The sequence below is a fragment of the Sarcophilus harrisii genome, chromosome 6 (assembly GCF_902635505.1).
Source record: "Sarcophilus harrisii chromosome 6, mSarHar1.11, whole genome shotgun sequence".
Lineage (NCBI taxonomy): Eukaryota > Metazoa > Chordata > Mammalia > Dasyuromorphia > Dasyuridae > Sarcophilus > Sarcophilus harrisii.
In genome coordinates, this window is record NC_045431.1 from 44,833,125 (window position 1) to 44,849,507 (window position 16,383).

General features: G+C 32.4%; 1 protein-coding gene across 15 annotated transcripts in view; it reads left to right on the top strand.

Annotated features, from left to right (window-relative positions):
- The window catches only part of ADGRL3 (adhesion G protein-coupled receptor L3), a 571,267-nt gene that overhangs the window by 468,803 nt on the left and 86,081 nt on the right, over nt 1–16,383 (top strand). For all 15 annotated transcript variants that reach the window (XM_031942424.1, XM_031942418.1, XM_031942420.1 and 12 more), the window contains 2 exons: nt 2,983–3,192; nt 5,868–6,088. In XM_031942424.1, coding sequence (XP_031798284.1) covers nt 2,983–3,192; nt 5,868–6,088 — 431 coding nt within the window. The remainder of the gene's footprint in view (nt 1–2,982; nt 3,193–5,867; nt 6,089–16,383) is intronic.

Consider the following 16,383-nt stretch of genomic DNA (forward strand, 5'->3'; position numbering starts at 1 on the left):
GAATGAGAAATTGAATAATCTAGATGAATTTCTATATAAATAACAAGGATAAAGAAAGATTTAAAGTGTTTTTTTTTCTTCTTAATATTACCTTGGACAAACAAGCTAATAAGCAATAAAAAGTCATTTTGGCGCTCTATATTTACTTAGAATAATTAAATAGCCAACTTGTTCAATACCCCCTCGTCAAAGTGAAGAAATCTTAATGACTATTATTTCCATTTCAAATACAAGAGATTTTGGTCATTAGTTATGTTGCATCCACTGTGTTCTCTGACTTACTAGAGAATATTTATAGCAGATTCCATTGACATTTGATGTTATCATCACTTTTCATACATTATACTGATAAAGTACAATGAGACATTATTATATTTAAAAGATTTGAATCTCATATTAGAGATGCTTGATATTGATGAGGCTTTATCATAGTCAGGCAAGGATTTGAATCTCATATTAGAGATACTTGATATTGATAAGGCTTTATCATAGTCAGACAAGGCAGCTTCTGAATAGAAACTAATCCTTAAATTTTATTCTGTCTTTGGAGACCTTTTTCTCTGTCAGCAATGAGGCCATGTTCTCTTTCCATTGACTTCTGAAAAAACGGTAGTCATTTGTTTCCAACTCTGCACGATGTTTTGCAAAAAAAAAAAAAAAAAGGAAAGGCAGTGAACAAAGTAAATACTTCTACAATAATGGAACTAAATAAAGGCACAGTGACAAAGTTTTTCTTCCTTTTTAAAATTTTGTCTTTAGATTTCTAGACCACATTTTCATAAGTATTACCCATGAAGCTTTTCCCATTATAGAAAACTGCTGTGTTGAATGTTGGTACTTCACTTTCGGTCACAGCATCTCTCCTTTGAATCGAAGGTATGGGCAAATAGCTCTGTTCAGTGGACCAGCTGAGATTATATAGCAGGTTGAGCACTAACCAGACTCCAGATACTCAAATAATTAGAATTTAAGCTTTCAATAACCCTTTACTTTATTAGTGACCCCTGAAGAATAAAGCAGTGCAGATGTACTTTAAATTCCCATGAGATTTCATTTCATAATTTAAATTCCTCATGAGAAATAAATCTAGGCGTATGCAGAGTAAATTTCAAAAGGTTTAGTTGACAGGATTCCAGCAGTGTCCTTTGTGGAAGAGGGGATTGTGTATTTGCACCTAAGTGATCCAGACATGCTGGGGTTCAGGACACAGAGTAGGGGACTCAGTTGATGGAGAGTATCCAATCATCTTTAAGAAATAACTTGACCACTCAAAGTAATTTTAAAATGTTTTAAAATTTGAATCAAAAGAAAAAAAAGGAAAGGAAACTTGGCTATTCTGTATAAATTTCCTTTGTGAAATAGAAGGGACCATCATTTCCCTAGTCGACCAGGATGACTTTTGTCGTCCTTATTTTCTCGATCTCATTAAGGACACGTCCAATCTTGTCATTTCCCCCCCCCCTACTTTCTCACCTTCTCTTCTATATATTTTGTAGCCATCTTAAACTCAATTGGAATTCATTAATGTTTCTCAACAAATCCTCCACTACTACTAACTTGGTTATTATCTTTCAGTAATCCCGATTCTCAACCTCCATGGCATTTTTGACTTGACACCCTCTTTCAATCTATTGCCAAGGTCTGCCCATGTTACCTTGGTAATATTTCTCACATATACCCTCTTCTCTTTTTTAATGTTGCCCCCCACCTTGGGGGCACCTCTCACTGCTTGTTATCTGGAGATTATTACAATAATTTATTAACTGACCTTCCTACCACAGACTTTTCCCAGTCCATGTTCCACTCAGCTGTCAAAGTGATCTTTCTAAATTGTAAGTCTAACAATTTCATTCCCATGCCCAACTAAATCAAGTAGCTCCCTATCCCTTCCACAACCAAATATAATATACTCTATTTGGCATTCAAAAACCTTGAGAAGCAATCTTCTCATTCTTTTCTTATACTTTAAACCTTCTCCCCACATATTCTGTGATCCAGTTACACCAGTCTTTTTGTTTTTCCTTTTGCCTTCTCTTAGCTTCTGCCATCTTCAAGTCCTAGTTAAAACCTTAAAATCTATAGAAAGACTTTCTTACTGCTACTTCTTCATTTCCAATTTATCCTGCATATAGTGTGTTTGTACATAGTTGTTTCCATGTTGTATTCCCCCACCAGACTTAGAGTTTCTTCAGAGCAGGGTCTTTTACACTTTTACAATTGAAGGGGGTCAAAAAATTAACTTTACAAGGATAAGGAAGATGTAGTTAGACAAAAGTCCATTTGCAAAGTAAGTCAGGGCTTTTAATGGACTGAACTTCAACATGTATTGATAAGATAGTCAGCCAAGAAAGCTAATGAGCTCTTTGGCTGTATTAAGAGAATCTTAGTGTCTAGGATATTTTAGAAAGAAGATTTATAATCTGAAGAGTATCTAAAGGAAAATGGCCAAGATAGTGAAAGACCTCTGATCAGATTATGTGAGATCTACTTAAAGAAATTTGGCCTTGAAAAGAGGAAACTTTGAAGGTAAGAAATACTATGTGTTTTCAGCTCAAATAAGGATGTTATATGAAAAAAAGACAAAAAAATTAGCAGATAAGCAGACCTAAAAACTAGGGTAAAAGTTGCAAAAAGGCAAACTTTAAGGAAAATCCTTCTAAGAATTACAACTGTCCTAAAGTAGGAGTAGATGACCAAAATTTGTCATTTAACTCTTAGAATATGTTATTCTGATTCTGAATTAAACATGAATTTGACTCTACAAAATCTAAGGTTAAAAAAAAAAGGAATAAAAAAATGTATTTTTAATTCTGTGAGTAGAAAACTCAGATAATGAGTAATGGCTCATTATGGGTTATTTGTAGAAAAGTCAATTAATAAATGTAGTAAAATTAAACTATTACATAGTATTCTGCATGACTCTATACCTAAAATCATATAGAACCAGTGACTGACTGACCTTTTTCTCCATTATGTTTTCAGCATAGTGATGCAGTCCATGACCTCCTTCTAGATGTGATTACATGGGTTGGAATTCTCCTGTCCCTGGTTTGCCTCCTGATCTGCATCTTCACTTTCTGCTTTTTCCGTGGCCTTCAGAGTGACCGTAACACCATCCATAAAAATCTCTGCATCAGCCTCTTTGTGGCTGAGCTGCTCTTTTTGATTGGCATCAATCGAACTGACCAACCAGTAAGACACTTGGAATAGCATTACTGGGATTGTATATTCTTACTTTAATTGAATTACCTCAGTTTCATTCACTTTCGTTTATTTAAAAAACCAGCAACAGCAGGTGCTGAAATTTTCAGGAAAACTCAAGGAGGAGAGAACAGAAAAGATTAGATTTGACCAATTACCTGATTTCCATTAGACCTTTACTGATATTTTAGGATTCAGTACATGTTTGCTCTCATGCATACAAGAGCTTCTAAAAGGGATGTTGAAGAGAAAAGGATTTTAAAAACATGTAAAATTTAGGAGACTTAAAAACGATGGATTAACTTAATGCTGTTCTCTAATATATATGTCGATATGTATGGAATATTTTACAGTAAATGGAGTTGTATTCATGACTATGATTACACATTCATGATTAATGATGGGCATACATATAATTATAGTCATTATACTTTTAATCGACTATCCCATATAAATGAGACAGTATACATATGAATAAGCAATCAAAATAAGTTTGTTTTTAAAAGTTCTGAAATGCATCTCTCTTCTTCTTGATCCCCATAATACAGAGCATTCTGGTTTTGATCACAAAAATTCATAGTTGAGATTTTAAGTATAAAAAGCAATAAATGGAAAATTGCGTTCTTTTTCTCAGAACTCATTATCGCACTCTCTTATTAATGTGTGTTTAAAATGCTATATGATTTCCTTTGAATTTTATATATGCTGAGCCTACACATAGTAACACAATATGGTGGATCCCATCTTCACCCGAATACTGACAAATAGCTGACTGTTGAAAACCACTTTCAAAGAAATTGAGTGTCATGAAAAATTAGTGAGATGTGATTGGATCTGGGCAGAGTTTGCCACCTATGATTCTACTACTCTGTTTTTTGCTAAGTAGAGCCTAGTCTTCCTCAAGCTCTGGAAATTTTTCTTTCCCTGCCAGTTCCCTTTAGCATTTATCTGCTTAATTTTTCCCCCCCTTCTAAACATTAATATAAGAGAAAAAGAAATACAAGCTAATATACTAATGACTTTTAGCAAAATGTACTATCTCTTTTAGATAAGTTTATTTGCATTTTAGGTAATAAGCTTGGATTAGTACTGGGCATAATAATATCATGAAAATCAAAGGTATAAGAGCCTTAGGAGCCCTTTATAGTCACAAGTGGACATAGATGCCTTTATAAACATAATCCTAGTAATCCCTGAAAGATTGTATGAATTGTGACTATATATTACTCATTTTAATATTCCCCCCCCTGAATTTGTCATTTCATAACCCAAGTAAATCAGCCACTATGAGTCTGCTGTAATAATCAAACTGTGGCAAACAGTACCCTAAAGTATTGTCATAATCTATCAAAATCAGAAACCTCTAAGGAGAAAGGGTACAGTCCCAGCTTCACTCATTTTGTGGTTCCTGAGGTTCCTAATTCCAGGATAAACCTTGTTTAGGGAGCCTGGTAGAAGATAATTTTGCTGGGCTGAGTTCCAAGACTTCTCCTTTGGATTCTAGTCAGCCTGTCTTAGCCTTGCAATTAGAACTATATCATCTCATCATCATCATCACCATTTATGTAATACTCTGAAGTTTGCAAATTACTTTACAACATTTATCTCATTTTATTCTCAAACAAGAGGTAGATGCCATCGTTATCCTCATTTTAAGGATGTGGAAACTGAGGCAGAGATAAGTGTTTTTCCCAGATAGTTAAAAAGTGTTTGAAGCTAGAATCCTAAAAACTTCATTTTTCTTTCTGACACATGTCTATCTCCATGGCAACACCTATAGTATACTTACTGATCATTAGTTAAAACCACTTTTTAAATAAAACAACTTTTTACCTCTAATATTTTAACTGATTCCTAGCGTGATCACTGGAAGCACCATAATGGCCACCTATTAATGTGTTTTGAGCTGTCTCAGCTGGACATACCCTTCCAAGCCCTAATCATCAACTGACTTTCTTTAAGCAACTTATGGTCTTTTGTTAGAATTTAGATCAAGCTCTTGTTCTTGGTGCCTCAGCTGTCAATTCTTTTGCAGATGAGGAATAATGGATCTATTTTAGGCTTAATGAACACATCCCTTTCCTGGCTCCATCTTCTAAGCCACAAAATTTCCTTAAGTTTGATTTTATGATCTATTTCCCAGGTACTATTCCTCTTCCAGGGGCTTCATTAGAATATCACAAATATTTTAAATATTTAGAAGCTTCAAGGACCCATCTGTTTCATTCTAGTCTTTTTCTCTGTGGATGGACAGCAGGTTTCAGAAATCAGACACCGCCTTTTTTTTTCCCCTCCCTTGCCATAATGTTTTTGCAAAATTTACTTTCATTTTTAAAACTACAAGTCATAAAATACTTTTATGTTAAATGCAGTGAGAATGGGTCAACTATTTGAAATTCATTTTCAATATTTATTTTTAAAGCTTTATCCAGATCTGCCCACCATTAAATATGTGTATATATGAATGAGAAAACTTAAAAACCTCTCTCTACATACATAAACATGTGTGTATCCATATATATATACACACATTGTAAAGATATAACAATATTCTATTTTATATTATATATGTTATCTATATGCCCCATTTCATATATGTGACATATATGTTTCTCTTGAACATTTTTTTGCCTCGCTATAAATCATATATCTGATTTATTCCTTAGATTGCCTGTGCAGTCTTTGCTGCCCTCTTACATTTCTTCTTCTTGGCTGCCTTCACTTGGATGTTCCTGGAAGGAGTGCAACTCTATATCATGTTGGTGGAGGTTTTCGAGAGTGAACACTCTCGCAGAAAATACTTCTATTTGGTTGGCTACGGGATGCCAGCACTCATCGTTGCTGTGTCAGCAGCAGTAGACTACAGGAGTTACGGGACAGATAAAGTGTGAGTTTGCTTTCCTCTGACCCACCTTCTTTTTATGGCTTCTTGAAATAAAACTTTTAGGACTTCCTGGGGACCAATGACTTTAAATTGTTTCAGAACCGTAAATGAAGAAATTAGAGTGACAAGTTTAGTAATTAAATTAGTACACTTGAGTACTTACCCATTTTTTTAAACTCTAAAGTAAAAGGCTTAGAATATTTCCCACAATTCATTTTGATTCTGTTTAAAACAAAGTATAGCATTCTCCAGCCACACCTCTTTTGTAATTTTCCATCTTCTTTCTCCACATTCCTCATTTTAATAAGTATAAAGATAGAATAAATGAATTTTAGGATGATTTGACAAACCTTTTTCCTACTTTAAAACTATATATTAGCAATTTGCAAATTAAAAATTCTATTTAGAAATACAAGGCTCTGATGGGAAAGGACTGGAAGATGACAGAGAAGTTACCATTTATTGTGGTTGATATAGTTCAATACAACTCACACCAAAAGAATATGGCAGAGTAAATGGATGGCCACAGCATCAGGAAGGCTAGGATTCAATATCTGCTTCTGAATCATTCTGACTGTGCAACCATTGACAAGTCCCTTAAATTATCACAACATATCTCTGGAAACTCTCCAAGAGTATAAATAGCTGAACAGTTTTGTATTTGCATCAGTAAAAAGGAATTTTTCTTACAACTTCCTATACTAATATAATCACAGTTTGTCCCCCCCAAAATAAATAGTGATAATAAACCAGGTCATAATTATAGAATTTTCTCTTACAATCACTGAAACATAACACTGAGCTAACAAAATTTCAGAAATATTTTTAATAGAGGTCTTCATACCAAATACCCATAATCTCCAAGTTTTGTGGAACAAAAAGTTTTCAAATATAAGGACATATCAAATGAAATCAAATCATATGGGAACAAGATGAGGTATATATCATTCTTGTTATCCTGTCTGCTACTGGAATTTTCCCAAGTATACTTTCTATGAACCGAAAGGAGATAAACTCATAACCTAATATTTTTTTTCCAATCACAAAATATTTATTTTTTTCCAAATCTCCATAACAATAGAACATTAAATGTAAATTGATAATAACAGTTGAATGACTTTTCTGAAGTCCATTTCTATCTGAATGCTAACAAATAAGTAGAGAATTTTAAAAATCATGATAATGTCCTCAGACTGTTTTTTATCAGAACATTATTCTTTTGAAAAGATTGGAGGGAACAGATAATAATTTCTTCTTCATGATCAGTAACAGGTTGCCTTGGGATGATATTCATATGTCATTGTTAATATTTATTCAGCATTCACTATGAGTGAAGTGTATAGAAGAAATGGCAAATTCATGTATTTTTTAAGTCTGTTGAAATTTTGCTGTATCCCTTTTCAGGAAGCAGGGAATTATAGCCTTTGTCTAAAGGACAAAGAGAGTTAACTATGGCACAGGACCTTGTTATATGGCTACAATATTTGTATTCTCCTGGAGAGATCCCGTGAATTTTTAAATCCAAGATGCAGGGATAAAAAGGGTGAAGTCCAGAAGAGAAGATGTGGCTTGGTATACTTGGAAATAATGCTCTCCTGGGCTCAGATTCTAGTTTTGACAATTATTAAATTTATAATCCTGAGCAAGTTGTCCTGTCCTTGCTTTTACAGATGTTACCCCATCTGTAAAATAGGGACAATAATATTTGGGTTTTCTCCTAAACAATACTATCACAAAAAAGAGCTCTATAAACTTCAAAATTCTATTTGAGCAAATAAAATCTACTGGATTGTTGGGAAGAGGAAATGTAGAAGGTTATCCACAAACAAAGTAACAGTCTTAAAAGAACTAAAGAACATGATATAACATGAAAATATAATGAAACTCTACCTGCTTTCAAATACATTTCACTCTTTAACTTCTTGGCCATTATCTTTAACCTTTTCTATCTTTTCCTCTGCAAACTATGTACTAGATTTTCTGCTTCTAGTCCAAGTATATCAGGTTTTAGTAGCAAATGTCAGTTTTTAGCACTTTAAGATTAACAAAATACTTTATATATGTCATTTGATACTTCTAACAATAATGCTCAGAGAAAGGTACTTACAGTTAGGATTATCCTCATTTTATACATAAGAAAATTCGGTTTGTGAAACTTTTAGTGTCTTTCCCACTATCATATAGCTAGTAAAAGTCATTCAGAAATAGAACAGAAGCACACTCCAATTCTACTGCTCATCGCATTTTCCTCATGTTTCTTTTCCAAGTCATTTGAATTGTTTTCTCTTTAGCCATTTTTTTCTATCAAAAGAAACTTTTCTTGGAGGATAGAAAGTTAGACATTTGTAGGCAAATCAATCATTTCCAGTCTCTTGACATGCTTAAAACTTGGCCATCGTTGCCTTAATATCCTACTCTCTAGCTACTTGATCTCTCTTCATGTAGTTAAGGCTCTGTTGGAATTAGAATTAATCTATTTCCCAGCCTAAAGTTAAAACAAATCTTTAATAAGAGTTCACTTTGACCATTTAGATTAAGATAAAGGGAGGCAAGGATGGAGAAAGTGGGGGATGGGGGGAGAGAGATAGAGATACAGAGAGAGAATAGCATTAACATTGTCAGAGACAGTCATATAGAATGTTAACAATCTAATTATTTCTCACAAATTCATTGTCAATAAATTGTCAGCAAAAAAGATGCTCTGAATAAATGGAAAAACAATTTAAGTTTTTGCTCTTTGGGATTTTAGCCAACACTGCTTTCTTTTCTGAGTTTTGTTGATGTCCCTATATTAGAAACAGGTAAAAAAAGGGAATTATTCAGAATCTCAGTCAATTGTGTTTACTTAAAAAGCTGAACTGAATGGACTGTGTTTTCATCAAAGATCTAAGAAGGTTATTTACTTAGAAGAAAAAGAAGGCCAGTGAATTTTAAAATGTTATTTAAATATTTTCTTTGAAGTTGTGTGCTGTTTTCCCTTTTTTCTCTTTACTTTCCCCTCTTCTTCCTCTGTCCCCACCATTAAACCTCTATGTGTACTCCTGATTCCTCTTTTTCGTATTTTTTCCCAATTGCCATGTGGCATTTTCCATTCTCTTCTCTCCATATGGCTCTGTTCTTATTTCAGTCTCCCATTTTCATGTCCCCTCATTAATATTATCTTCTTATGTTCTTTTGTTATTTTTCAGACAGACATGCCAGTTCCATGCCCTAATATATGCTCTGATCTTTCCTAATTCAAAGCAATTTTTTTTCAGCCAACATTTAGTGAACTCCTGTTAGTACTGTTACTAAAAACATTTGTGGTCTGGGAGGTTATTGTGTATTTTAAGAACTTAATGACTATGCTCTTTTTTTTTTTCTGTTTTGAATTGTGTGACTCATAAACAGAACATTCAACACAAAGCCTTTTAAGCTGAATACAATGAAAAATATATATATTTTTTTCATTTTGTAAAACCCTATTAGATTAAGTTGAGTATTATCTTTATATCTTTCTGTCTTTTGAACTTGGTTTTCCTGTCCAATGGACTTAATTGTGCTTCATCATATTAATGATGATGCTATTTCATTTCTGAAACCCTTAATAATAATTTATGTCTTCAGAAAGGGAGTGAATCATCCAAGAGGATATAGCTAAGATTCAGATAGGAGGGAGTTTTGGTTAAGCAGGTGGGATAAATGGTACTTTGATGTAGAGATAGGTAGTTCTCTTCCATCTGGCTGATGGATGGTGATGTATTTCTCAGTGTAATACTATTAGTGCAGTTGAGCTGATTATTATGTGCAAGAAATGAAACATAAAGCATGCATAATTTGATTTTGAGAAGGTGCTTAGTTTATCATCAATTTGTAATACAGGCAGAAGATTTTTTTCTCTGTTTTTAACATTTGCTTAAATAAGGCTTTTAGGATTACTGACATTATAAAATTCATTTTAGAATAACATTTGTTCACAATAATCAAATCTCAAAAAAGATCAACATAGGAACTCAATGTAGTCATTATTTTTAATCCTCTGTTAATGGACCACATGTCCAAATTATACTGTGGGAAATGTCCATTTGTTTCCATTTAGTTTATTTGTTTTTCATGTATTTTAGTGTCATCCCTTCATCTCTCTTTTTCTATCATGCATCTTGACACCCAGAAATAATCACTCCATACTGATATTATCATAAGTTTAATTATAGCAAAGACTGGAATTGATTTTTAGCAGTTGTTTAGACTGGACAGACTTGGAAAATAGGTACTAATCATTTTGGTTATATGATTTAAAACAAATCAGGACCTCTAAATGTTGATTACCCTATCATTACCTAAAATGCAGAATAGTTTTATATCAGAAACATTCACATTTCTGTTATATCATTTTCTCCAACCTATGTTAAATGTACCAAAACAAAGACCAAAGAATCCAGGTGTGATGAAGCAGGGGATCCAAAGCCTGCAGAGTGGCCTATGCTTCAAAAGTGATGCTGGAAAAACTGATAATGGTTTTCAGATAGAAATATGTTAGGTCATGAACATTTATGACAGTTCAGACCTTCTTTGAACAGTGTAAGAAAATTCAAGCTCTTAAAAATAATTGAAAGCAAGTTTTATGATCTACTAGTAGAAATAAATCATCAATTGGATCTTAAATTTAGTTTTAGCCTTTCTGGTTCAGTTGCATAAAAAAAAGATGCACAGGTCTGAGGGGATTAGCTTTACCTTTATGGTTTCTCCATTTTAAAAGTCCCTAGTTACTTCTTCACTTCAACAAGGCCTTCTCTTATTTATTATAAATATTTTGCTAGAAAGAGATGCTAAGTGGATATTGGGGAAAGCTTTAAACAATTTCTAATCTCTTAATAATGAAATTATAAATGATACTGTTTAAGGTCTACAATAATGTTCTTGTAGACATTCATCTAAGCAGACATGTAATATATACAATCAGCTAAAATTAAATATTTCTCTACATTCTCAAAAAACATCATTTTCATTTTGAGAACTTTTTTCAAGAATATTAATATTCCATTGTATTTTTTATCCTTCCTCAGTACTCAGAGACCACTGGATAAAACACATATCTTAATTAGTTATATTAGCATGAGTTTATTTGTTTACAGCTTAGCCATTAGTAAAAATACCGATATTTTTTAAAAATATATTATTTAACAAGCCATTATATGTGAATTGGCAGAAAAGCCAAATTGTGAATTCCTCATCTCACTGAGCTCTCAACTATGGGTGTAAAATTTCATGCATGATTTCAGACACATTTACCTGAACAGTTTTGTTAATTTTTTCTTTGATTTTTTTTTCTTTTTCTTCTCTTCTTAAAGGCAGATAAATTGGGACAGAAAAAAAAAGAAATTAGAAAATGTGTCACAAGAATGCAAATCTGTTAAATAATGACTATCAGAGTGATTATCCCTCATAGCAATGAACTTCACCATTTAGCACAAAAGCTCAGCAGGACACATGGATTCAAACCCTACTTTCATCCCTAGTTCCCTGTATGGCTTCATTTAGACAAATAATAATGAGGTTGTTTTTAATGCACTTTGGAGCTCCAGCAATCTTGCATCAAAAATTTTTTCTTTAATATATTCTCTGGGTAGTAACCTAGAAAAATAATGGACGTAGGATATAAATATATTACTCATAAACAGCATGGTGTAGTACTGGATTTAGAGGCAGGGACTGGCTCTGAAATATGGCATTGCTATTTGCAACCTTTATGATCTCAGGCAGGTCATTTTTTTCCTCTTTGAGCCTCAATTCTTTTTATAAAATAAGAAGAATTCCCTAAGTAATAATATTAGCTTAGCATTTACATAGATCTTTTAAGATTTGTAAAGCTCCTTAGAAATATCTCATTTTATCTCGGCAATAACTTGGGAAGTAGGTGCTATTATTATTCCCATTTTACACATAAGGAAACTGAGACATACAGAGGTTAAGGGATTTGTTTAGGATCCTACAGCTAATGTGTTTAAGCAAGATTGCTAGGTAGATTTTCCAGATTCCACGTTCAGGACGCTAAACCATTGTGCCATCTGGCTTGCCTAAATGATCTAGGAAGTTCTTTCCTGCTCTTCTTAGCTTGTGATCCCATGTTCTAAAAGTTTTCTTTCTGAAATTTGACAAGAGTAGTATTTATTTGGTAGATTAGCTACATGTCTAGAATATATATATATATCCTCCTATACTGAAATTATTATATTGAGCAGAGTAAATCAGTTTTCACAGCTGATCATTCTTACAGTATTGCTGGTACCATGTAGATTGATCTGATTTTGAGCACTTCATTCGGCTTCAACTGAAGTCTTCACAGATTTTTTTTTTAAACTTCCTGTTCATCATTTCTTATAGCATAATGTTATTCCATCAAAAGCATATATCACTCCTTCAATCATTCCACAGCTCAATTTCCAATTCTTTTCCACCTCAAAAAGAGCTTCTGTAAACATTTATAGGTTCTTTTACTTCATCTTTGATTTCTTTAAGATATGAATCTACTAATGGTATTTCTGGGTCAAAATGAAAGCATTTTATACCTCTCTTTCTGCAGTGTTCTAAATTTGGAGCAGTTCACAACTCCACCAACAATGCATTTCAAAGTATTATTTTTGAATTATAATTAGTTTATCAATTACACTGGCACTCTCCTGTTATCTATCTTTGAGGAATTAAGGGAACTTGAGAGAGACCACTTAAAAAGATACCAAAAGCTAAACATTTAAAATGGTTTATTTCTTTTATATTGGCAAAGTATGACATAAAAGTAGTGATCAAATCAATGAGAGCTCTTTAATATATGTTCTTTAGAAATGGAAAAACTGCCTTTTAGTCACAGTTATATTAATATAGTTTATATTCAATTTAGATCATCTCATTTAAGTGGAGCAAGAGGAAAATCTCATTTTTAAGTATGAGTTGTAAGATATATATGAAGACAAAATAAAACAAACCTAAAATCAATCTATTTCATTTTTTAAAAAATTCTAAACCTTGCAATTAAACATAGCTATGAAATTAAGCATTTGACACATCTGTTTCTCTCCTTGTCTCCTCCAACACAGACAAGAAAATTATTTTAATTTTCTTACACATAGCTATCAAATAAGTAATGAATGGAAGTGTTAAGGTGTTAAAATGGCTCCCTAATTGGGAAAATGGTGAATTGGGGTCATATTCTATGTATAAATTTGTTTGTATTTACATATATTCATATTCACATGTACATATGTATATATTTAAACAGGTATATGTGTATATTGCTTATATATATTTTATATAGTTTATACATACATATAATCTGGATATGTGATTTCATTTTTTCATTGGCCTAATGAATCTTTGGTGAGAAAAAATCCTGATGTCAATGCAAATTGGTACTTGTTCTGCAAATTATAGGTTTTTAGAGTTGCCTGAGGGCAATGAGAATAACAAAAATGATAATAATAAGCACATCATATGTAAGACAATATTTGTAAAGAATTTTGCAAAACCTAATCTTATTCTTTGTTAACAATAACCTTGAGAGGTATGTGCTATTATGTGGCCTCGGCACTTTTTGTCCACTATAACACAGTTTTTTTGTTTTGTTTTAAACACACAGATATGGATACGTATGTGCTCATTCTACAGCTTCCTTGTCTCATAAAATCTCCTATGAAGGCAACCAAAAACTTAACAATAGATATAAAAGACAACCATAAAGTTATTTTATCAATGCATATCCATACATTTTATTTTATTTTTAAAATTTTCATGATTTCCATGATTTTGTCAGTGAAAAGTCCCTCTACCAATAAGAATCAGAATCTCATGACTTATTCAAGGTTTATGATCAAAAAGTCCACCAGACTGCAGGCTTCTGGTGAATGTTCCTTTCAGAGTTCAGATTGTTTGGTACTTGTACTAGTTCATTCTTAGGACCTCTCTAGTTTCATTAAACTTTCCAAGCTGAACAAGGACAGTGTTTGGTCTCTTTCATTCCATGATGTTTCAGAGTAGAACCTAAGTGGAGGAATATATATGTGTATATGCAAATTCATCTTATATAAATATATATTTATGTTTATAAAAGTGACAGAGATATATTTATATCTGCCCCAGAGAAAAATAAGGCTATCATGTTACATTTTAAAAAACAAAAACTCCTATCAAGAATATGTTAAATCACCTTTTTATAAATGTTATTTATGGTCTAAAGTTACCCCTATTTATTTTATATATCATCATATATATCTATATTGTTGGCCTTGAGGGCTGGGAGTATGCCTTTTTTTTTAATCCCTTAATGCCTAGAACAATGCCTGTAAAGAGTTTAGCACAGTTCCAGTATTTTTCCTCCATCACCCCAAAAAATAAAACAAAACCTTTGACATTACAAAAATATTTCACTGTGAGTAGAAGAAAACTAAGCAATCAGAAAAAAGGCAGTTCAAAAGTATCGCCTACTAATATTAGGAATAAGAAACCAAAGTTTTTGGTAATATTATTAACATAAAAACATTATGAAACACATTGTTCTGATAGTATTTATTTGAATTTTGAATTTTAATTGAGAATTAATTTAACAATTTGTTGATAAAGACTTCAACAATAAAAATCATGTAGATTTTTATCTTCTTTTCTCATAGTAACAAAAATTTTAAAATTCTTTGAAAAAATCCTCAGTGATCACTTTAATAGACAACAGGAAATATTGAAGTCAGGAATTTAATGCAGGAATTCTCTGCTAATGGATCCTTTCTGTTCTTTCCACTTTCCCCATCTAGTAAAAATAGTTGCAAAGCACATAGAAGTGAAAGTAACTTGAGAGGGAATATCTACTTGGGGATTGCTGGGCCCCCAATATGACTATGCCTTTCTTTGGACTCAAAGTTTTATCAGATGAGTCTTTGATGTATGTGATATTATCTAAAATTGAAAGGTTACTCATGTTTCTTCAATTAAATACATCAAATAGTCAGGATTCATTCGATTTATCAGCTTTAAAGCAGTCCAAGAAAAATCAAAGTCATATGCACTTTTTTTAAAAAAAGGAATTTATATACTTTTTTCTTTTCTTTTTTTTTTTTTTTTTAATAGCCTTTTATTTACAGGATATATATATATGGGTAACTTTACAGCATTAACAATTGCCAAACCTCTTGTTCCAATTTTTCACCTCTTACCCCCCCACCCCCTCCCCTAAATGGCAGGATGACCAGTAGATGTTAAATATATTAAAAAGGAATTTATATACTTTTTTCATCTTTTTTGTGATAAAGATGAGAAACATAATTCTGTAAACATATGTTTATTTTTAAAAACTAGAATATTATTAATAAGGAAGTAGCTTGACCTGTCATTATTCTGAATCACCTATAAATTATTTCTTCCAAAAATGGCAATCTAATTTGAAGACACTTGAGGACAAATCTGGTAAAAATAAGTCTTTGGCCATTTGTAGGTAGGACTAATATGTATGAACAATATGATAACGTACAGGTGCTTATAGTTTTCCAGATACGTGTCTCTATATATTGCTATTTCTAAACATTGCTAGCTCCATACACTGCTAAATATTTTAAACTGTACCTATACCGTTCTATCATTGCCTATTAGCTATCACTGTTAGAGTCAAGATGGGTTTATTATACACAGTAGCATAGTGATCTGGGGCAGGAGTCATTCAAACTTGTAAGTACTTGATGAGAGAGAGAATAGATGCAAGAGCCTCTACAAGTCAGCATGTGGCCAAAAACAACAGCAGGTGTGACCATATGGCAATCAAAGTAAACTCGAATTTTTGCCACATTGCCTTCCAGGAGATAGTACAACTCAGAGTACTCAGAAAAAAAGCAATTTACTTTGTATATTTAAATTTTTCCCTCTTCATCCACTCAATTCAGACAAGGAACAAGCTTCTTATCCCCGCTGAACTTCTTGGCAGATGTTTATTTTTGAAGTTACAATAGAATCTTAAGCCTATTGTATGAAACAAAATTTTCAAAGAATTCTCTTGAAAATGAAAATAATATTCTCAAGTAATGATCGGCAGAAAGTCATACACAAAAAAGTGAAGTTAGCAAAGACCCATTTAAAAATATAAAAACTCCCTATATAGGTGAAAAAAATTACTAAAAGAAAATAAATGTGTGTGTGTGTGTGTGTTAATTGTTTGGAAGCTAGATTTTTTTTCTCCCTACAATATTATAAAATATGTCTTTCCATTTTAACTCATTAATTTATAATACAGCTGAACTAAACTAATAATAATATTCTCTAGCACTACTCCCTCCTAGCCCAGTTTA